Raw genomic sequence first — 22,032 nt, forward strand, 5'->3', positions numbered from 1 at the left:
CTTCCAAAAGTGCCGTTCAGGTTGAAATAGTAAAAGCAAGCGTGAGCAATGCGCGTGGCCGCAGAATCTCACTTCTTTGCGATTTTTCCCTGCCACAAAAGCTCCGTTGAACTGGCGGCTGTTTTTGGAACTACAAAGCCGGCAGGAATCTTAGGAATTTCCCGGCTCCAGCAGTTAATAGGTCAGAGCGTAGGGAAAGCAGAGCAGGTCTTATTACACAGGAAAAGCCTCTTGAATGGCATTTTGGTCCGCAGTGGGTTCCCCCCTCCCTTCTTTTTCCTCCCACCCCAAAGAAGCCAGACGAAAAAGGAAAACCCTGGCGAAATAATTTCTCCTCCTGAGCTGCTCTTTCCCCAGGGAGGTGGAAGGAGAGAAGAGATTGTCTGTCTGTGATAATAGCCTAATTAATAATAGGGCTGAAAGCTCCCCCCCTCCCCAAATCATGTTCTGGCCTGCTTTCCCCCCCCTCCCACCCTTTCGAAATGAAGGGAACCTTTGTTCAACACTAAAAATGTATGGCGCTTCAGATTTTTTTTAAAAAAAAAAGGAAAAGAGGCTTATGTGTCCCCGACCACACTACTCCTCAGTCCACCCTCCTTTTTAGAATAATAGAATTGCAGAGTTGTTAGGGACCCTGCAGGTCATCTAGTCCAGCCCCCTGCAATGCAGCAATCTTGCACCCTATGTGGGGCTCGAACCCACAACCCGGAGATTAAGAGTCTGGTGCTTCACTGACTGAGCCATCCCAGCAGTTCATGCACTGTGATGCTGCTACAGGCTGCACCGATGGCCACCCAATGGGATGGTTCAATTCCAGGGATTGGGTCACATCCATACTTGCCTCTGCGAACCACACAAGGAGGATTCAAGAGAGGGTCTTTCCATCACTTTTTGAAAAAATTGGACATCCCAAGGACAGATCTCAGGATCTTTTGTTTCCACGCAAAGCAGATGTTGTGATTGCTGAGCTACAATCCCCCTTCCAAAATTTGGGATGTGCTATCGGTGTGGCAGTGGGACGCGGGTGGCGCTGTGGGTAAAACCTCAGCGCCTAGGACTTGCCGATCGCATGGTCGGCGGTTCGAATCCCCGCGGCGGGGTGCGCTCCCGTCGTTCGGTCCCAGCGCCTGCCAACCTAGCAGTTCGAAAGCACCCCCGGGTGCAAGTAGATAAATAGGGACCGCTTACCAGCGGGAAGGTAAACGGCGTTCTGTGTGCTGCGCTGGCTCGCCAGATGCAGCTTGTCACGCTGGCCACGTGACCCGGAAGTGTCTGCGGACAGCGCTGGCTCCCGGCCTATAGAGTGAGATGAGCGCACAACCCTAGAGTCTGGCAAGACTGGCCCGAACAGGCAAGGGTACCTTTACCTTTACCTTATCGGTGTGCAAGCAGACAGGAAGATAGATATAGATAAATAAATAGATTTAGATATAGATATGCGTGAGAGATATTAGCTTCTTAGGGATGATTTGCAAAGTTGTGCAGAAAGCTTATGTCACATTGTGCCTAAATATAGGTAATTTTGGAATATTCTCTCCCCGCAACAATTGTATGAGATGATGTTTTAGAACCCTTCCTCCTTTAATGCATTGTTCCTTGCTTATTGGAAGCATTTCCCACCCTGATCTTCAGCCTAAAAAAGGCTCCCGGAGCAGCTTGCAGATGTCAACAATGAGACGAGACCAGCTTTTTTTTTAATGGCATAAAAGGAAAAGGCATTGGGAGGGAGGAGGAAAAATGTAAAATTAGGTGCTAGACCTCGGTTACAGAGTTCTCATGACAACCAGCTGGAAAGGAAGCAGCTGAACGAGAGCAGGAGGATTTTGCTCCTGGTCTCCCAGTTGAGCCAATTTAGCAGCCCTGCTTCCCATTTTTTCCTGGTGAAACGGCTGCGTGATGGTTGAGGACGGGGCTGGATTCGCAGTGAAGCCAGTGACATAACCCTGCTTCCCTTCTCTCCTTTGCTGCAGCTGCTCACTTTACAATTAAAACAAAAAGACAGCGAACAGCAACCTTTAACATAGAAACCTTTGCATTAACTTTGGGCAGAAGGTGGAGTTGGGCTAGCAGGAGCTGCAGGTTGTGTCTGGAATACTTGTGGATTTTTATTTTTAATTTTAAAATTGCAAGGCTTCAGGAGCTGCCCTGCACACCAATCTGTAACATTTCTCAAGTTTTGAGCGCGTTCTTTTTAAAAATACGCTGCCCCAGATTTCATTTTTCTCTTAAGATTGTTGGAAACGCTTAAAATAGCCTCGCTTCTTCTGGCTTTCTGGTGGGTGTGCTTCGCTTTTGAAATGGGGCTTTTGTTTTGTCTTGCCCAAAATCTGCAGATGGATTTCTTTTTTTCTTAAAAAAAAAAAGCTGCATCGCTTAATGAGTCCTTTATGGGGAGGAAACAGCGGGAGCGCATTCCTGGGCAGGGTGTAACACACTCCCCGCCCCCCCCCCCAGCAGTTCCAGACGGCGGCTATTTCTGACTCCTGGGCAGGGGCCCGGGAAAGCAGATCCCACTACTGCTACTGCGGTAGTCTCTCCTTCCAGCGTGAGACGGCATTGCAGATGTTTCCCCCCTCCTTTCTCTCTCTCACCCCCCCTTTAGGATTTTTCTTCAGTTCTGCCCAGGAACACATGTTGACACAGTTTTGGTTGCCTCGCTTAAAAAGGGATACAGTGGTACCTCAGGTTAAGAACTTAATTCGTTCTTAACGTGAAACTGTTCTTAACTTGAGGTACCACCTTAGCTAATGGGGCCTCCGTCTGCCGCCGCGCGATTTCTGTTCTCATCCTGAAGCAAAGTTCTTAACCTGAGGTACTATTTCTGGGTTAGTGGAGTCTGTAACCTGAAGCGTATTTAACCCGAGGTACCACTGTATTGTAGAGCATGGGTAGGCAAATTAAGGCCTGGGGGCCGAATCTGGCCCAATCGCCTTCTCAATCCAGCCCACGGACGGTCTGGGAATCAGCATGTTTTTACATGAGTAGAATGTGTCCTTTGATTTTAAAATGCATCTCTGGGTTATTTGTGGGGCAAAGGAATTTGTTCATTCCCCCCCCCCCAAAATATAGTCCGGCACCCCACAAGGTCTGAGGGACAGTGGACCGGCCCCCTGCTGAAAAAGTTTGCAGACCCCTGGTGTACAGTCAGAAAAAGGGTTCAGAAAAGGGAGACTGGAATGGACATGGGGGTGTGAGGAAAGGTTGCAGCTTTCAGTTTGGGGCTTTTCAGTTTGCAGAACAGGCGAGTAAGAGGAGACCTGAGAACCGTAGGATTGTAGAACTGGAAGGCACATCAAGTACATTCCCCTCCAACACGGGAATCTTTTGCCCGATGTGGGGCTTGAAACTACAGCCGTGAGATTAAGGAATCTCATGGTCTACCGACTGAGAACCAGAGAGGTTTGTGAACCTCTGTATGGGGGATGGAGAGAGTGGTTAGAGAGGTGTTTTTCCTCCCTTGTAACCCTAAAGCTCACTGACAGCCAGAGAGCTGAATTTTGGAAGATTCAGGATAGATGGGAGAAAGGATTTATTCACATAGCACATAGTTAAACGACAGAACTTGCTCACACAGGAGGCAAAATGACAGCCGCCAACCTAGATGGCTTTGCAGGAGGATTAGACGAATTAATGGAGGGTAAGGTTATCAGCAAGGGACGCGAGTGGCGCTGTGGGTTAAACCACAGAGCCCTAGGACTTGCCGATCAGAAGGTCGGTGGTTCAAATCCCCACGACGGGGTGAGCTCCCGTTGCTCGGTCCCTGCTCCTGCCAACCTAGCAGTTCAAAAGCACGTCAAAGTGCAAGTAGATAAATAGGTACCACTCTGGCGGGAAGGTAAACGGTGTTTCCGTGCGCTGCTCTGGCTCGCCAGAAGCGGCTCAGTCATGCTGGCCACATGACCCGGAAGCTGTACGCCGGCTCCCTCAGCCAGTAAAGCGAGATGAGCGCCGCAACCCCAGAGTCGGTCACGACTGGACCTAATGGTCAGGGGTCCCTTTACCTTTACCTTTAAGGTTATCAGTGGCTACAAGCCACAATGCCTGTGTTCTCCCTCCACTGAGGCAGTAAACCTCCGAATGCTGCTTATTATTTTTATTTTTATTATTATTATTATTAGATTTGTACCCCACTGTGGTTTACATGGTTCTCCTCTTCCCTGTTTTACCCTTCACAGCAACCTTGTGAGGCAGGCCAGGCAGAGAGAAAGGAACTGGCCCAGTTTGTTTTATTGCTGGGTGGGGTTTCGGAGCCTGATCTCCAGTTGTTCCCAGGCCCTGTCTGTGGGCTTCTGAGAGGAGTCATCTGGTTGGCCACTGTGAGAACCGCCGCCTGGGCTGGATGGGCCATTGGCCTGACCCAGAAAGTTCTTCTGAAGTGGAAACTCCTCTTGGTTCGAATCCCCCGCCCCCCGTTTTTGCAGAAAACCCAAAAGAAAGTTTGTTATGGAGTGTTATAGAACTGTCGAAAGTGGGATAAATAGAATTGTGGCATCGCCAGAGACATCAACATCTGTGTTATCTGCTATCTATTTTTATTTTCTATTAAATTATATTATTGTTAACAGTTTTGTTATCATTACTTAAGGATTGTAATAATAAACGAAAGAGCCTTGTGGCACCTTAGAGTTCTAGGAACTTTTATTCTAGTCCAAACTTTCGTGGGTCCTCTTTTATCAAAATGCCCTCAGCTGGCAGTTCACTCCCTATTTGCCCTCTCTCACCCTTTTTGTTATTTCCGCAAGGGCTCAACACCCTTCTGGGATTTTCCCTGCCCACCAAGAGGACTAGGAGCTTGTTTCTTGCCTAGAGTCCAAGAAGCAGTAGCTTTCTGACCAGAAAAAAGGTTGAGCTCTTGCCGCTTGGCTCAGAAGAACTTGATCTCTGCCTAATTCCTCCTGAATTTGGAAACCAAACTTTAGTCTCCCTCTTCCTCCCTCCAGGCACTGGAAGAAGCCCAGAAGGCTATTCAGCAGCTCTTCGGCAAGATTAAGGACATCAAGGACAAAGCTGAGAAATCTGAGCAGATGGTGAGTGACGAATAATATCTTGTTGCCTGTTATTAATGGTGTCCTCAGCAATCTCCACCCCCCCTTTCCTTTTCCTGCTCCATTAGCACAACGTCTTACAGGAACCTTAACTGAGTCAGATCACTGGTCCATCTGGCTCAATATTGTCTGCTCTGACCGGCAGCACCACTCCTGGATTTCAGTCAGGAGTCTCTCGAGACTCTACCTGCAGATTGAACATGCTTGCAAGGCAGACACTCTGCTGTGCCTGTGGCCCTTCCACAAACCATGGGCGGCCCCTGAAGCAACTTTACCTGGCCCTTGGTAGTTTGAAAACAAGGAGAATATTTTTCAGAGCTTCTAAGGCAATGAAGAGATGACTCTTGGGTGTGTGCAGTACGCTGCCAACCCGTCTCTGGGTACAGGTTTTCCTTGCCGCCCTCCCTTCCAAAGCAATGACCTTGCACAGGGCTTAGCATCCTTTGGCCCCACGGACAGAAGCCATCTGACAGCTGAGCCACGTCACTAGAGGGACACTGGACTCTTCCCTCTGAGATTGTCCTCTTCTGTGGTGTCTCAGGCTCTCCTCTGGGGAAGATGGAGGGGTTCCTGCAGCCTGGAGCCGAGCCCTACCATCAGGCGTGGGGAACCTTTGGCCCTCCAAACGTTGCTGAACCACCCATCGCCCCTGGCCATTGGCCCTTCTTATTGAGGCTGATGGGAGTTGCAGTTCAGCAAGAACCGGCACTGGGTGTCTGTTTCCAAGCGATGCGTCTCGGAGGGCACCTTTTTCAAGTGTTCTCCTAGAGCTTGGGAAACAGCGGCCCGCCTGGGTGTTCCTGGGCTGCAGCTCATCCCTGCCCAAGGGCTTCTGGGAGTTGGAGTCCAGCAACATCCGGAGGACCACCAGTTCCGTATCCCTGCCTCAAAATTTGTGACCAGCGCTGTTTGTTCGCGAGCGGAAAGGGTTGGGGGTGGGGAACCCATTGGGGTGGATTTTGTGGCTTCTACAGACATGGGTGGGGAGAGGGAGGGGTCTGGGCAGGTCAGCAAAAACTCCCATGGCGTCCGTGAAGTTAACTCTTTATTCAAAGAAACAAGACTGCTCTGGAAGCGATGCCTAGTGAGCACAACAGCACTTCCTAGCAGATCTTGCCCCAATGAGGCATTTGTGGGGACTGGAGCTCTCTAAGTCTCTCTCTGTGTGTGCACAGTTTCTTGAATTCTTCTGTTTATCCTGGGAGCATATTCACCCAGTGCTTTTCCAGCTGCACTGGCTCCCGGTGGAGTACAGGGTCAGATTTAAGGTGCTGGTTTTGACCTTTAAAGCCCTTCATGGCCTAGGACCCTCGTACCTACGGGACCGCTTCTCCCGGTCTGCCTCATGGAGAGCCTCAAGGTCCATAAATAGCAACACCCTCGAGGTCCCGGGCCCTAAGGAAGTCAGATTAGCCTCAACCAGAGCCAGGGCCTTTTCAACACTGGCTCCGGCCTGGTGGAACGCTCTGTCTCATGAGACCAGGGCCCTGCGGGATCTGATTTCTTTCCGCAGGGCCTGTAAGACAGAGTTGTTCCACCTGGCCTTTGGCTTGGAGCCAATTTGATTCCCTCCCCCTCTTTCTTTTCTCTTTTCCTTTCTCCTTCTGCAATGAGGTTTCAGTATTTTAATGTTGTATTTTAATTTTGTTTTTAAGTTGTATTCATTCAATTTGTTTTTATTATTGCTTGTTAGCCGCCCTGAGCCCGGCCTTGGCTGGGGAGGGTGGGGTATAAATTAAAATTATTATTATTATTATTATTATTATTATTATTATTATTATTCACCTGCGACAGGTGAAGGAAATCACCCGCGACATCAAGCAGCTGGACCACGCCAAGCGCCACCTGACCACCTCCATCACGACCCTGAACCACCTCCACATGCTAGCTGGCGGAGTCGACTCCCTGGAGTAAGCAGTGCGCCCTGGGGGGGGGGGTGCCATGATAATGTGGGCGCGCAGAGGAGGCTGGGGAAACTGTGGCATGGAATTGGGTACGGGATTAGCTTTTGGGCAAACCCAACTTTTTTTAAAAAAAGAGTAAGCTTCTAGTCCTTAGGGGTTGCAAGTCAGAGGAAGCTTACAGTGGGCTGCATTGAAGGCAAGCAAAACTCAGCGGTGGGCGGGGCCAGGGGCAACAGTGGGCGGAGCAATAAGGATCGATTTCGCCTGGAGACAGGGAGGACCTCGGGGGCCAGGCAGAGGCCTTGGGGGCCAGATTTGGTCGCAGGACCTATGGCTCCCGACCCTGAGTAAGCTCCTTGGTCTGACTGGGTCCAGTATACCTGAAGGAGCGCCTCCACCCCCATCGTTCTACCCGGACACTGAGGTCCAGCACCGAGGGCCTTCTGGTGGTTCCCTCACTGCGAGAAGCCAAGTTACAGGGAACCAGGCAGAGGGCCTTCTCGGTAGTGGCACCCGCCCTGTGGAACGCCCTCCCACCAGATGTCAAAGAGAACAATAACTACCAGACTTTTAGAAGACATCTGAAGGCAGCCCTGTTTAGGGAAGCTTTTAATGTTTGATGTATCACAGTATTTTAATATTCTTTTGGAAGCCGCCCAGAGTGGCTGGGGAAGCCCAGCCAGATGGGCGGGGTATAAATAATAAATTATTATTATTATTATTATTATTATTATTATTATTAGGCAGCTTCCAGTGTTTGATTTAATCCCCAACTTCTCTCTTCTAATTAACCACCCCCCCTTTCTCCTCTCTCTTCCCCCCACTCCCATCTCTAGGGCAATGACGAGGAGGCGGCAGTATGGGGAAGTGGCCAACCTCCTGCAAGGGGTCGTGAACGTGCTGGAGCATTTCAACAAGTACATGGGGATCCCGCAGATTCGGCAGCTTTCTGAGAGGTGAGATGAAGGCGGTGATCTCCCGAGACTCGGAAGAGGGGAGCCCAGGAACATAGCAGCCGTTCAGAGTCTCCCTGTGTTAACAGAGGAGCGAATGTTAACTGAGTTCCTGCTCAGACATTCAGCTGCACCTCTTTGGTCTGCAGAGACAGGGAGGGCATTCCTGCCTTGTTTTTCACTTTTAATAAAGCGACTGCTCTCCGTCCATGGAAGATGTTAACATAAATTTACCCTGACATGCTTTCATGGGATTTGTGTTTTTAATAAAGTCAGGAAACCATACAAAGCGACCCTGTTAGCAGGCAGGACTGTCAAAACAGTCCCTTATACTCCGGGGTTCCTTCAACTCAGTTCTTAAATCTTCGTTTTCACCCTTTAAGGAATATTCTGGTTAAAGGGCTGTCACTCTTGCTTCTTGAGTTGTTTCCGGTACACTAGAAGCCACCGCCTTGTTTGGCTTGGCAGGCGTTTAATTCCCCAACTAGTTTTGCTAGGAACAAAAACTTCCTGCAGAAGCCTGCGTTTGGCGACCAGAGCCCTAACCCAATTTCCTTGTTGGTTCCTGGGCAGGGTGAAGGCTGCCCAGAACGAGCTGGGGCAACAGATCCTGGCAGATTTCGAGGAAGCGTTTCCTTCTCAAGGCACAAAGGTAATGAAATAAATATAAATCCCGGTCTCTCCCTTGCTTGCAGAAGTGCAAATGAGCTTCCCCTATTTCTCAACAACAAAATAATGGTGTTTGTAGCCCAGTTTTTATGCAGCTGGCATGAGAATCATTTGTAGGGGAGAAATGGTAGCGGGGAGGGGAGGTGCTTCACCCTTTACCTTGCAACACCTCCCCGTGGCTGCTTTTTCTGTTTGACCAGCCAATGTCCCAGATTGAGGAGAAAAGGAGCTGGGGCTGGAGAAAAGGGAAGCACCTCAAACCCTCTGCTGTGTCTCCCTATCAATGGTTCTTCTCCCTGCTCCCTCTTCTTTTTCACTTCTATAACTGCTCATCGCTGCATCTTCTGCATCATCCCAGATGATCTATATTCACTATGACTTTACCGTACTTTGGGGTGTCCTGAATACCACCATTTGGTAGCCGAGCCCAAAACCCCAAGTCTCATTTGGATGCTTTTTGGTTTGCCTGCTGCTGAAAGTGACCACGAGGTGATTGATAATATCATTTATCAGTTTTAGACTCTTAAGTACTAGCAGTTGCCAGGACTTGTCCTGTTCGCTTCTGCGTAGTTCCTTCCTTACCACAGATACAGTCATACCTCATGTTGCGTTAGGTTCATGTTGCATCTTTTTGGCTTGCAAACGCGGCAAACCCGGAAGCATACTTCCGGGTTTTGCTGGGCGTGCATGTGCAGAAGCATTCTGTGGGCTTTGCACATGCGCAGAAGCGCTCTATCGCGCTCCGCACTTGTGCAGAAGTGCTGCTCTAGTTGCAGACTTTGTGGGGTGTAAACGGCACCCTGGAATGGATCATGTCCGCAACTAGAGTTACCACTGTATTAAGATATACAGTGGTACCTTGGGTTACATACACTTCAGGTTACATACGCTTCAGGTTACAGACACTGCTAACCCAGAAATAGTGCTTCAGGTTAAGAACTTTGCTTCAGGATGAGAACAGAAATTGTGCTCCGGCGGTGCAGCGGGAGGCCCCATTAGCTTAAGTGGTGCTTCAGGTTAAGAACATTTTCAGGTTAAGTACGGACCTCCGGAACGAATTAAGTACTTAACCCGAGGTACCACTCTATTGATATATCGCGATGTTTAGCTGGTGATATATCACAGTGTTGAAAACCAGATATCGCCCAGCCCTACTTGCATTTAATATATCCCCAAAGTATAGTCACTGGCACCACTGGAAGCGAAAACCCTGAATTCTTTGCCTTTCTCCTCCCTGACAGAGGGCTGGAGGTCCCAGCAACGTCCTGCGGGATGCCTGCCTGGTTGCAAATGTCTTGGACCCCAGAATCAAGCAGGAGATCATCAAGAAATTCATCAAGCAGCACCTCTCGGAATACCTTGTGCTCTTCCAGGAAAACCAAGATGTAAGTCAGGATATTCCCCCTGCGCAGAACTCTTAGCTTTTCGCAGGCTGTTCAGATATCCTCCTTTCTTTTTTGGGGGGCATAGGAAATGTATGCCAGGAACTTCCTTTGTGCTTGTAAGCTTCTTAGAAGGCACTTTGGCAATTGAGCAGCGTAGAAACCAACCAACACCAATCAATCAATCAATCAATCAGTTAACAACCTCTGTCTACAGCTGTTCTCATAGTGCCTCCCTCTCTCTTGCCCTCCAGGTCGCCTGGCTGGATAAAATCGACCGGCGTTACGCTTGGATCAAACGCCAGCTGGTGGATTACGAGGAGAAGTACGTCCGCATGTTCCCGGCGGAATGGTGCATGACCGAGAGGATTGCGGTCGACTTCTGCCACATTACCAGGTAGCGGGGCCCAGGGCACTCTGCTTTATTTATTTGCGGAAGGATTTTATATGCCACCGCCCGGTGTATAAGGTCAGGGTGGTGGACAGCAACATAAGAACCTGCAGTTAAAAGCAGCGCAGAGTAATTATTAAAATGGCCAGCTGCTTGAGAAAATGTATGGTGTGTCAGGGGAGGGGGAGCACCTCTGGTGTCTTCCGATCCCGACAACAGCAGTATAAGAACCAGCAGTTAAAAACAGCACACAGGGTCATCGCTAAAATGGCTACCTGCTTGAGAAAAATGTAAACAACCTGCAGGCCAAGCAGATTTGATCTGGAGTGTCTCTTGGGAATGTCCCTCTCGCCTGAAACTGAGAGAGCTGCTGCCGTTCAATGTAGGCAGCACTGAGCTAGGTAAAGGTAAAGGGACCCCTGACCATTAGGTCTAGTCGTGGCCAACTCTGGGGTTGCGGCGCTCATCTCGCTTTATTGGCCGAGGGAGCCGGCGTACAGCTTCCGGGTCATGTGGCCAGCATGACTAAGCCACTTCTGGCGAACCAGAGCAGCGCACGGAAACGCCGTTTACCTTCCCGCCAGAGCGGTACCTATTTATCTACTTGCACTTTGACGTCCTTTCGAACTACTAGGTTGGCAGGAGCAGGGACCGAGCAACGGGAGCTCACCCCGTCGCGGGGATTCGAACCGCCAACCTTCTGATCGGCAAGCCCTAGGCTCTGTGGTTTAACCCACAGCGCCACCTGTGTCCCATCTAGCACTGAGCTAGATGGACCCAAATGTCTGACTTTCTATAAGGCAGCTTCCTACATCAGGGCAGGTGTGAGGTAAGGACCTACCTAAGCTTCTCTCCCCCTGCCGCAGGACGGAGCTTGCAAAGATCATGCGGACGCGGGCGAAGGAGATCGAGGTGAAGCTCCTTCTCTTTGCCATCCAGAGGACCACAAACTTCGAAGGGTTGCTGGCAAAACGCTTCTCGGGTTGCACCCTCTCCGACACAGTGCCGGTGAGTCGGGTCTCCCCAGCCGCTCTGGGCAGCTCCCAACAGAATATTAAAAACAACGATCAAACATTAAAAAATTCCCTAAACAGGGCTGCCTTCAGATGTCTTCTAAAAGTCAGGTAGTCGTTTATTTCCTTGACATCTGATGGCAGGGCGTTCCACAGGGAGGGGGCCACCACCGAGAAGGCCCTCTGCCTGGTTCCCTGTAACTTTGCTTCTCGCAGGTAGGGAACCGCCAGAAGGCCCTCAGAGCTGGACCTCAGTGTCCAGGCTGAATGATGGGAGTGGAGACGCTCCTTCAGGTATACTGGGCCGAGGCCATTTGAAAGGGTCCGAGTGTTACAAGCGAAGCAGGAAGAGCTCTCCCCTGTCTGCTTTCTCCCTGCCTAATTTCCTTCTGCTTTGTCGTGTCGCCCTTTCCTACCTCATCGCAGAAGAAGGCTGAGCCTCCACCTCCCAACACCAACCCCTTCCTGGAAGACGAAACCGTCCTGGAGTCGGACGAAGCCACGTTAGAAAAGGCCGACATTGACAGGGTAAGTCTCTTAGCCTCTCGAGGCTTTCGTGGGTGCCGCCCATGTGTTTTCAAGCCCTTCTTCCTGCCCAGAACGGCTGGGCACTTAATTCCCTCCTTTAAAAAAATAAAAATGGAGGTTCTCAGATGGAGGAAGGTTTGGTCCCGCCAACTCCTTTCTGACCTGCAGGTCCCCAAGCTCCCCTGTGTGAGATTTTGCATTGGACTACAGCCAGAAACACAGGAAGGTGCTTTGTGTTGTGTCAGAGCTTTGGGCCGTAGAACGTCAGAAGGGAACCCAAGGGCCATCTAGTCCAGCCCCCTGCAATGCATCTAGCTCAGTGTTGTCTACTCTGGCTGGCAGTAGCTATCCAGCCCCACCTGGAGATGCCTCTGGGGGTGGAACCTGAGACCTTTTTTATGCAGAGCAGAAGCTCTTGCCCAGGGGTCAGGAAGCTTTTCCAGCAGGGGGTCGGTCCACTGTCCCTCAGACCTTGTGGGGGGCCAGACTTTTTGTTGGGCGGGGGGGAAATGAACAAATTCCTACACCCCACAAATAACCCAGAGATGCATTTTAAATAAAAGGACACATTCTACTTATGTAAACACATGCTGATTCCTGGACTGTCCGTGGGCTGGATTTAGAAGGCGATTGGGCTGGATCCGGCCCCCGGGCCTTAGTTTGCCTACCTCTGCTCTTGCCTCTGAGCTTGCAGCCCTTCTCCTAAAAACACAGTCAGCTTCTAGTCTTCATGGTTTAAGAGTTCACAAAGGTTCCGAGAAAAATATTTCCCCATCCACTTTCTCTATGCCAAGTTTATTGCAACCCCTTCGACTAACATGTAGGGGATTTTCCTGTTCCGTTTGCTGTTTTATGTTTATGTGGGGATACTGACCTGATGGAGGGGAGCATTGCAAATGGAAAAGGAGACATTTTCCTGAGGGTTGAAGAGTCTGAACTGAGTAATTAAAAAATAACGACAATCAAAATGTCTCTCTTTAAAAAAGTTCCTTCCAACTTTGTTTTCCAGCCCAAAAAGCCGAAAGTTCCAGACAATCCTTTTCATGGCATCGTCTCCAAGTGCTTTGAGCCTCATCTCTACGTCTACATTGAATCCCAGGACAAGTGAGTAAAGGAAGGAAAAAGACAAGAAATAAGAATGTATTGATGCTCTTTCCCCATCCTCACCCAAACTTTTGGTCCTGATCCATTGGGAACATCCTTTTTACATTAGCATTGGTACGGGGCCGTGAGCAACTCCCTTTTTAATTTCTTCAATTTCTCGTGTGGGAACAGACCCCTTTGTCCAGACCTTCAGGACGAAAGAAGGGCCACAGATTTGCACAGCCCTGAGAATCTCGGTTTTTGCTTTAAAAGTCAAGTTTCTAGTCCTTGTGGCTGGGACGGTAGGCTCGGGAGCACGTGCACAGCGCGGCTTGGCTTCGATGCCCTCTGGTAGATCTATGCCTCAGTGGGCAGAACATGAATGAATGAGACAAGCAAAAACCAGTCTAAATCCTTTTGCCTGACTGCCTGTATGTTTGTCTTTGCTTCTCTTCTGCCTCCAGAAACCTCAGCGAGCTGATTGACCGCTTCGTGGGGGATTTCAAAGCCCAAGGGCCCCCCAAGCCGAACGTGGACGAGGGCGGGGCTGTCCTGCCCAGCTGTGCTGACCTCTTTGTGTACTACAAGAAATGCATGGTGCAGTGTTCCCAGCTGAGCACCGGGGAGCCCATGATTGCCCTTTCCACCATCTTCCAGAAATACCTCCGGGAATACGCCTGGAAGATCCTCTCGGGAAATCTGCCCAAGTGAGGTTTTAACACCATCAGATGACATTTTTTAAAAAAATGTTAGCGCTTTAGAGGAACCCCCCCATAGCAAGAAGTTAAACTATCAGTAACAGCGTAATAAAACCAACGTCGAGGGGAGAGCGATGTCTGCATTTAAAGCGAAGCAAAGTCAATACACTAGTCCTCAAGAATACAGAGGGTTGTAGCCAACTAAATTCTGCTTGGGGGAGATCCACTGAGATTAATGGATCTTCTTTAGTCGTGGCTTTTCAGTGGGCCTAGACCAGCGGTTCTCAACTGTGGGTCCCCAGACGTTGTTGGACTACAACTCCCATCATCCCTGAGCTCTGGCCTTGCTAGCTAGGGGTGATGGGAGTTGTAGTCCAACAACATCTGGGGACCCACAGGTTGAGAAAGGCTGGTCTAGACTGTCGCTGGAAGCAACCCATGAGAAACAGCCTTACACTGAGCTGGAATATTGGCCTATCTAGCTTTGCCTACACGGGCTGGCAGCAGCTCTCCAGGGTAGCAGACAGGAGGCCGTGTCCCATCCTTGCCTGGAGATGCCAGGACTTGAACCTGGGACCCTCTGCATGCAAAGCAGGTGCACTCGATCACTGAGCTACGCTCAAGTGCAGAGCATGGGTTGGGAACCTCTGGCCTGTGGGCCAAATGTGGTCCTCCAAGCATCTCTGCCCAACTCTCTGCCCTCTCCCTAGGCGACGCCCCTCACTGGCACTACCCCTCACTCTCGCCCAGTACTTATGCCTGGCTGGAAGGTGTCTAACTGTGAAAATGTCCGGATGGAGAGGGATGTCTGATGTGTGTGTGTTGGTGTAGAAACCACTGGCTCTTGTTTGGCTGGGTTGTTGGCGAAGAGATCAGAGGTGACCCTGTGGACCCGCCCATTTTGCTTCTGGACCCGCCCACCAGTCGGATGTGCCCGCCCCTTTCCCCAAAGATCGTCCACAAAAGAATGTGGAATGTAGCCTGTTGCACCCTTGAATATAATTATTCTTGTTCTGCAGAAAAAGAGACTTCATGGTAAGGAGATTGAGAAAGACAATGGTTTGGTCCCCTTGATTACCAGTGTGAATTATCCCAGAGAATTCAGGACAATGCAGTATTGTATATACCGCATTTTGCTGTGTATAAGACGATGCTTTTTGCTGAAAAAAAATTAGGCAAAAATTGGGTGGCGTCTTATACACGGATAGTGAATTCAGAGGGGGGGGACGTGCGATTAATGGCAGCAGCAAGCAGGAGATTGGCAGCGGCGATTGGGCGGGTGATTGGTGGCTGCAGCAAGGCCTGCTGGCGATTGGCTGTGGCTGCGGCATTTGGGCAGGCAATTGGCGGCTGCAGCGAGGTGTGCGATCGGCAGTGGCTGTGGCAAGCGATTGGCAGTGGCAGGCAGGCGGGTGAGTGATTGGCGGAAGTGACATCCCCCATCCCAAAAAGCTAAACAATTTCTTAATTTGGGGTTAAATTTGTTGTTGTTGTTGTTAGTCGTGTCCGCCCCTTCGTGACCCCCTGGACCAGAGCACGCCAGGCACTCCTGTCTTCCACTGCCTCCCGCAGTTTGGTCAAACTCATGCTGGTAGCTTCAAGAATACTGTCCCACCATCTCGTCCTCTGTCGTCCCCTTCTCCTTGTGCCCTCCATCTTTCCCAACATCAGGGTCTTTTCCAGGGAGTCTTCTCTTCTCATGAGGTGGCCAAAGTCTTGGAGCCTCAGCTTCAGGATCTGTCCTTCCAGTGAGCACTCAGGGCTGATTTCCTTCAGAATGGAGAGGTTTGATCTTCTTGCAGTCCAGGGGACTCTTAAGAGTCTCTTCCAGCAACATAATTCATAATTATTTTTTAAAAATAGTTAAAAAAAATAAGGATTGTCTTATACATGGGGGCGTCTTATACATTTTACTAATCGCCTCCTACACAGCCTACGCAAGAAAAACAAAAGAAGTTAAAAACCCACTAGAAACAGCCGATGCATTTAAAGCAGTGCATTTAAAATGATTTAAAACAAAACAGGCATTCACGGCTGGTGCTTTTTGGGCTGTCAAGCCCCCCTCTGTGTTTAATTGCCGGGTTCTTTCCCCCCTTGCAGGACGACCAGCAGCAGTGGGGGGCTGACTATCAGCAGCCTGCTGAAGGAGAAAGAGGGTTCGGAGGTGGCCAAGTTCACCTTGGAGGAGCTCTGCCTGATCTGCAGTATCCTGAGCACGGCCGAGTACTGCTTGGCGACCACCCAACAGGTAAAGCCTGCAGGTGGGAATTGTTGGGAGATGGATTTCAACAATGACTGTGGCTGCAACGCGCAGGTTGTCTCCTCCCACTTGCTCTCAAGGAAGCATAGCACATGGGTAGGCAAACTAAAGCCCAGGGGGGTCGGATCCGGCCCAGTCGCCTTCTAAATCTGGCCCCTGGATGGTCCGGGAATCAGCATGTTTTTTACATGAGTAGAATGTGTCCTTTTATTTAAAATGCATCTCTGGGTTATTTGTGGGGCATAGGAATTTGTTCATTCTCCCCTCCCAAAAATATATATATAGTCTGGCCCCCCACAAGGTCTGAGGGACCATGGACTGGCCCCCTGCTGAAAAAGTTTGCTGACCCCTGGCATAGCACATCTGAAAACATCCTGCAGTTTCTGACAGAATTCTAGAAATGTGGAAATGGGGGTCCCCAGTTATTAGGGGTGTGGGGTGTACATGTCCCTGGCTGCCTCACACGGGCTGTTTTCAATTTTATACTTAAAGGCAGAGAGCAGTAGGCATGGTTAAGCGAGTGGTTAGACAAAAGACTTGATGTTTCGGGATCAGCCAGACTTTCACGGAGAAAGCCTCTCTCCCTGTCTCACACCCCAAACTTCTTCAACAGCTCGAGGAGAAGCTCAAAGAGAAAGTTGACGCCAGTCTGGTGGAGCGGATCAATCTGATGGGGGAGATGGATACCTTTAGCATGTACGTATGCTGCTGGCGACCTCCCCCCGCCCCAAAATGTGCTCATGGGGTCCATGGGGTCCTGGCTGGGACTGCTGGAGAGTCATAGCCCAGAAATTCAGATTGCCAAAGACATTTGCTTGTCTGGATGGAGGAGAGAGAGAGGTGTACATGTACAGAAACTAGTCTACTGTCCAAAAGTTAAGATTTGCACCCACTGCCCTGACTACTTTTGCCATTGGCTCCGCCCACCACCGAAGTTGCGGCCCCCAGAAAGTTGCTCAGATGGGAACGCGGCCCCCCAGGCTGCAAACCATCCCTGCAACAAGGCCTTTAAACAGGCAGAGGCAAACTTGGCCCTCCAGATGTTTGGTGACTACAACTCCCATCATCCCTGTTAGCTAGGGATGATGGGAGTTGTAGTCCCAAAACATCTGGAGGGCCGAGTTTGCCTGTGCCTGCCTTTAAAGGTTAAAAGGTTAAAAGAACTCTTTAAGTTGGCTTTCCCATTTTTGCAGGTTCCCGTTTTTTTAAACATCTGCTCAGCTCCTCCAAGGACCACCGTGGGGCCTGCGAGCCCCTCTCCCTCCCCGCCACTGCGGCCACCTTGACAACCATATTGGCAGCCACAGCTCCCCGCGGTGCCTGTGTTTTCCAGGCCTTTTTTTCCTGACAGGCCTGTCAGCTGAGGTGACGTTTCCCTCATGCTCAAAGAAAATTGAAGTAGACGAGAGCTGATATTTCTATTAACGGGTGACTGTTTTTATGCGCCGTTAACAGCTGCGTGTGTGAGCCCTGACAGGCCGGGAGTTTTGTCGCGCCTTTTTTTTAATTTCCCGGCATGAGTGGAGGTGCCTGGGCGAGTTCTTGTGACGGGCGGCTTCAGCGTTGACGGCTCTGTCAGGAAGTTATTTTGTCCGTTCCTGAGGGAAGATTGGCAGCTTTAATTTACTAAGAGTAGATTACGCCTGGGAAGGCGTAATTTGTGTCTCCCAAATTTGGCAGCTGAGTGGAGCGCCGAACTTTTTTCTCTAATAGAGCTGTTCAGCACAATTCAAGTTGTGTTAACATTCATTTACCCCCCTGTGTTTCGTTGTTGAACTTCTTAGCCTCTCATTACATAGAAAGGCTTTCTCTCTGGTGTGATTGCAAATTGTTTGGCGCAGTGCAGCTTTCCCCAACCTAGATGTTGTTGGACTACAAGTCCCATCGTCACTTGCCTTACTGGCTAAGGATAATGAGAGTTGTAGTCCAATGACATCTGGAGGTGGGAAAGGCTGGTGTGGTAAATAGAGTGCCATACTGGGACGAGGGAGATGGGGGCTTGGATCCCCACCTGGGCATGAAGTTTGCCAATGAACGCTGGGCCAGTCACTGCCTCTCAGCCCAAACTACCTGGCAGGGTTGTCGTGAGGGATAAAACAGGGAGGAGATCTGTGCATCCCATCTCGAGCCCTTTGAAGTAAAATTCTGGTCCTCCTTTCCTACCGAAGGGAGCCCAGGGCCAAAAAGTTAAAATAATGCCATTTGAAATGAAAAACATATTTAAAACAGTATAAAACAGTTTAAAACATTTAGAACATCTGGAAGTCATGTAGAAGTAATGAGGAAGTGTAAAATGCATTCTGCTCAAAACACATTTGCACAAAAGCACTTGCAATTCATAAAAGAGCTGCAGTTCCCAGAGTGGTTTAACCATCAGTCCGTCTGCCCAGGGAACTCTGGGGATTGTGGCTCTGGGAGGGGAATGGGGGTGTCCCAATAGCTCTTACTACCCACCACAAACTACAACTCCCAGAATTCTTTGGAGGAAGAAGCCATGACTGTTTAAAGTGGTATAAAACTGCTTTAAATGTGGGGCCTAAATGTAGAAAAGTAGGGTGTCAGGGCGCTTTCCCCTGAACTTGCTAGTTTTCTGCAGGCAGGGAATTTTAAAGAAGATTTTGCCGGGAGGCAATCCTGAATCCCTCCCTTTTCCAGCCTCAGGTTGCGTCTCTAGAACAGAGAGTTCAAGCAGAGAAATTCAGTGATCTCCCCCTTGACCCTGAGCTCACCCAGCTGGCCTTTGCCTCAGTCGTTTCATCTCGCTTTTATTATTTTCTAAGTGTCTCTGTATAATTAAAAAAAGGAAATTCAGAAAGCTGTCAGATGAGTGAGTAACAACAACCTTCTAGGGCATCACAGCTAGCGGGGCCTTCTTTGTGTTGGCTCCCACAGCAATAAACGTAAAATGAAACCGCCTTGTTCCCTTTTCAGAGTGATTTCTAACAGCATCCAGCTTCTGGTGCAGGACTTGGACGCTGCCTGTGACCCAGCTCTCACGGCCATGAGCAAGGTAAGAGTCTCAAGCTTTTAAAAACTAAAGTAGGAAGGGATTCCGGAGGACATGTATTCCAACCCCGAGAAGCTTACCAAACTATCAAAGTGCTGTTCATGTTTTATACCGTATTTTATGCTGTTTTTTGTAGCATCAATTAAGTGTTTTAAATTTGTTGTTAGTCACCCTGAGCTCGGTTTTCTGAACCGGAAAGGGCGGGGTATAAATAAAAAGTGTGTTTTGGTCTGGCTGGAAATGTGCCCTTGGTCTTGATGCCTCTTTGCTTCCCTGGATGGAGGCGGAAGAGGGATAATAAAATAATAATAATAATAATAATAATAATAATAATAATAATAATAATATTTATTTATACCCCACCCTCCCCAGCCAAGGCCGGGCTCAGGGCGGCTAACAAGCAATACTAAAAATAAGTTGAATGAATACAACTTAAAAACAAGTTTAAAATACAACATTAAAATATTGAAACATTAAAATATTAAAATGTAGCCTCATCGCGGGAGGAGAAAGGAAAAGAGAAAAGAAAGAGGGGGAGGGAATCAAATTGGCTCCAAGCCAAAGGCCAGGTGGAACAACTCTGTCTTACAGGCCCTGCGGAAAGAAATCAGATCCCACAGGGCCCGGGTCTCATGAGACAGAGCGTTCCACCAGGCCGGAGCCAGAGTTGAAAAGGCCCTGCCTCTGGTTGAGGCTAATCTAACTTCCTTAGGGCCCGGGACCTCTAAGGTGTTGCTATTTATGGACCTTGAGGCTCTCCGTGGGGCATACCGGGAGAGGCGGTCCCGTAGGTACGAGGGTCCTAGGCCATGAAGGACTTTAAAGGTCAAAACCATCACCTTAAATCTGACCCTGTACTCCACCGGGAGCCAGTGCAGCTGGAAAAGCACTGGGTGAATATGCTCCCATGGCAGAGACCCCATGAGGAGCCTCGCTGCAGCATTCTGCACTCGCTGGAGTTTCTGGGACAGCTTCAAGGGCAGCCCCGCGTAGAGCGAATTACAGTAGTCAAGCCTGGAGGTGACCGTCGCATGGATGAGCAAGTGTGCATAGAAGCTGGCCTACTGCACAGAGGCAAAAAATTGGCATTGGTTGCTCCGCCCACTTTTGCCTCTGGCCCCGCCCACTGCCTGCACACGGACCCCAGGAAGTTGTCCAGAAGGGAATTTGGCCCTCAGACTCGAAAAGGTTTCCCACCCCCAGCTGTATACAAAAACCAAGGTGTGTTAGGGGGTCAGCTGCTGCTGGTAGCACAAACGGAATGCTAAAAAGTTGAGCCCAGGGGTCAAATAAATCCCCGCCTAACCCAAATTTGATCTTCTGGCCCACTCCGTCTCCCGCCAAAATTGCACCCGGCAGCCTTTAACTACCTAACAGGACCGTTGTGAGCATACGAACGGGGTTGGAGGGAGAGAATGACGTAGGAGATTTCTAAACGCCTTGGAGGAAAGACGGGATTAAAATACCGTATTTTCCGGCATATAAGACAACTGGGCGTATAAGACGACCCTCCCCCCAACTTTTCCAGTTAAAATATAGAGTTTGGGATATACTCGCCGTATAAGACTACCCCTCTTCCAACGCACGCCAAATAAAAATTTAAAAAACCAGTCTCCAGTCCGGCTCGGAAATCCGCTTCACTTCCCAGTGGCCGGGGGCTTCTGGGGCCAATTTTCAAGTGTATTTCTGCTTCATCTAGAGAGCTTGGTGTCCTCTGATTTAATTTGCTGTCGTTTTATCCTTTGGTGGGGAGCTGCTGCTGTAGCCGGCGTATAAGACGACCCCCGACTTTTGAGAAGATTTTCCTGGATTAAAAAGTAGTCTTATACGCCAGAAAATACAGTAATCACACGGGCACGAAAATCTTGGGCAGCATCACTGTTGGTCTCTGGTTTGTGTTGCGTTCAGGCCTCGGAAGCTGGGTCTCGTTCCGCTGCTACGTAAAAACCTTCCGCCTCCTTGCAGATGCAGTGGCAGAATGTGGAGCACGTGGGCGACCAGAGCCCCTATGTCACGTCGGTGATCTTGCACATCAAGCAGAACGTCCCCATCATCCGGGACAACCTGGCCTCCACCCGCAAGTACTTCACGCAGTTCTGCATCAAGTTCGCCAAGTGAGTTCCTCCTGCTGCTCTGCTTGCATAATAATAATAATAATAATAATAATAATAATAATAATAATTTACTTATTCCCCTGCCCATCTGGCTGAGTTTCCCCAGCCACTCTGGCCGGCTCCCAATCAACTGTTAAAAACAGTACAGCATTAAATATTAAAAACTTCCCTGAACAGGGAATTATGTAATGAGGAATTATGATGCTGATTTATAAAAAAGAATGTGATTTCTCAAGGTTAATAGATGATAGAGAAGTGATCATGAGACTGCGATAGATATGTTAAATGTCATGGGGATGTCAGAAAGAGAGACGGAAAGAAGTCAAAGCTCATTTTGAGCAAATAATATAAGTTGTGAATATGTGTATGGAATTCAAATGAAATACAGAAAAAAATCAATAAAAATTATGTTTTAAAAAAAAACTTCTCTGAACAGGGCTGCCTTCAGATGTCTTTTACAGATAGGATAGCTGCTTATTTCCTTCACATCTGAAGGGAGGGCATTCCACAGGGTGGGCGCCACCACCGAGAAGGCCCGCTGTCTGGTTCCCTGCAACCTCACTTCTCGCAATGAGGGAACTGCAAGAAGGCCCTCGGCGCTGGATCTCAGTGTCCGAGCAGAACGATGGGGGTGGAGACGCTCCTTCAGGTCTACTGGACCGAGGCCGTTTAGGTATGCATGGCCTTCTGGGACCTCAGGCCCTCCAGGCTTCTCTTTTCAGCCCCCCAGGACTCTCTTGCCAGGCCACGCTCCCTCACCGGCCCTGCACCACCACCCTAGCTGGTTTTCACCATCCATGAACTCTGGCAATGCCTCTCACTTGACCGGATGGTGGGCAAAGAGCGTCATGTGCAAGTGTGGCCACTGCTCAGAGCTGGAATTTGCATCCCTTGCCCTGCCCACTTTTGCTCCTTGCCCCGCCCACCGTCGACAAGATTCCCCAGCCATGTGCTGAAACTTCTTCGTCTTCTTTTACTAAACCGT

General features: G+C 49.6%; 1 protein-coding gene across 1 annotated transcript in view; it reads left to right on the forward strand.

Annotated features, from left to right (window-relative positions):
• VPS53 (VPS53 subunit of GARP complex) overlaps positions 1-22,032 on the forward strand; it is a 43,624-nt gene that overhangs the window by 8,843 nt on the left and 12,749 nt on the right. The window contains exons 5-18 of the mRNA XM_083587595.1: positions 4,941-5,027; positions 6,840-6,955; positions 7,786-7,905; positions 8,476-8,554; positions 9,813-9,956; positions 10,208-10,350; positions 11,211-11,352; positions 11,784-11,885; positions 12,895-12,989; positions 13,433-13,675; positions 15,767-15,914; positions 16,540-16,622; positions 18,858-18,936; positions 20,899-21,047. Of these exons, the coding sequence (XP_083443721.1) occupies positions 4,941-5,027; positions 6,840-6,955; positions 7,786-7,905; positions 8,476-8,554; positions 9,813-9,956; positions 10,208-10,350; positions 11,211-11,352; positions 11,784-11,885; positions 12,895-12,989; positions 13,433-13,675; positions 15,767-15,914; positions 16,540-16,622; positions 18,858-18,936; positions 20,899-21,047 (1,730 nt within the window). The remainder of the gene's footprint in view (positions 1-4,940; positions 5,028-6,839; positions 6,956-7,785; positions 7,906-8,475; positions 8,555-9,812; positions 9,957-10,207; positions 10,351-11,210; positions 11,353-11,783; positions 11,886-12,894; positions 12,990-13,432; positions 13,676-15,766; positions 15,915-16,539; positions 16,623-18,857; positions 18,937-20,898; positions 21,048-22,032) is intronic.

This window comes from Podarcis filfolensis, assembly GCF_964270895.1.
Source record: "Podarcis filfolensis genome assembly, chromosome: 15".
NCBI classification, from domain to species: Eukaryota; Metazoa; Chordata; class Lepidosauria; order Squamata; family Lacertidae; genus Podarcis; species Podarcis filfolensis.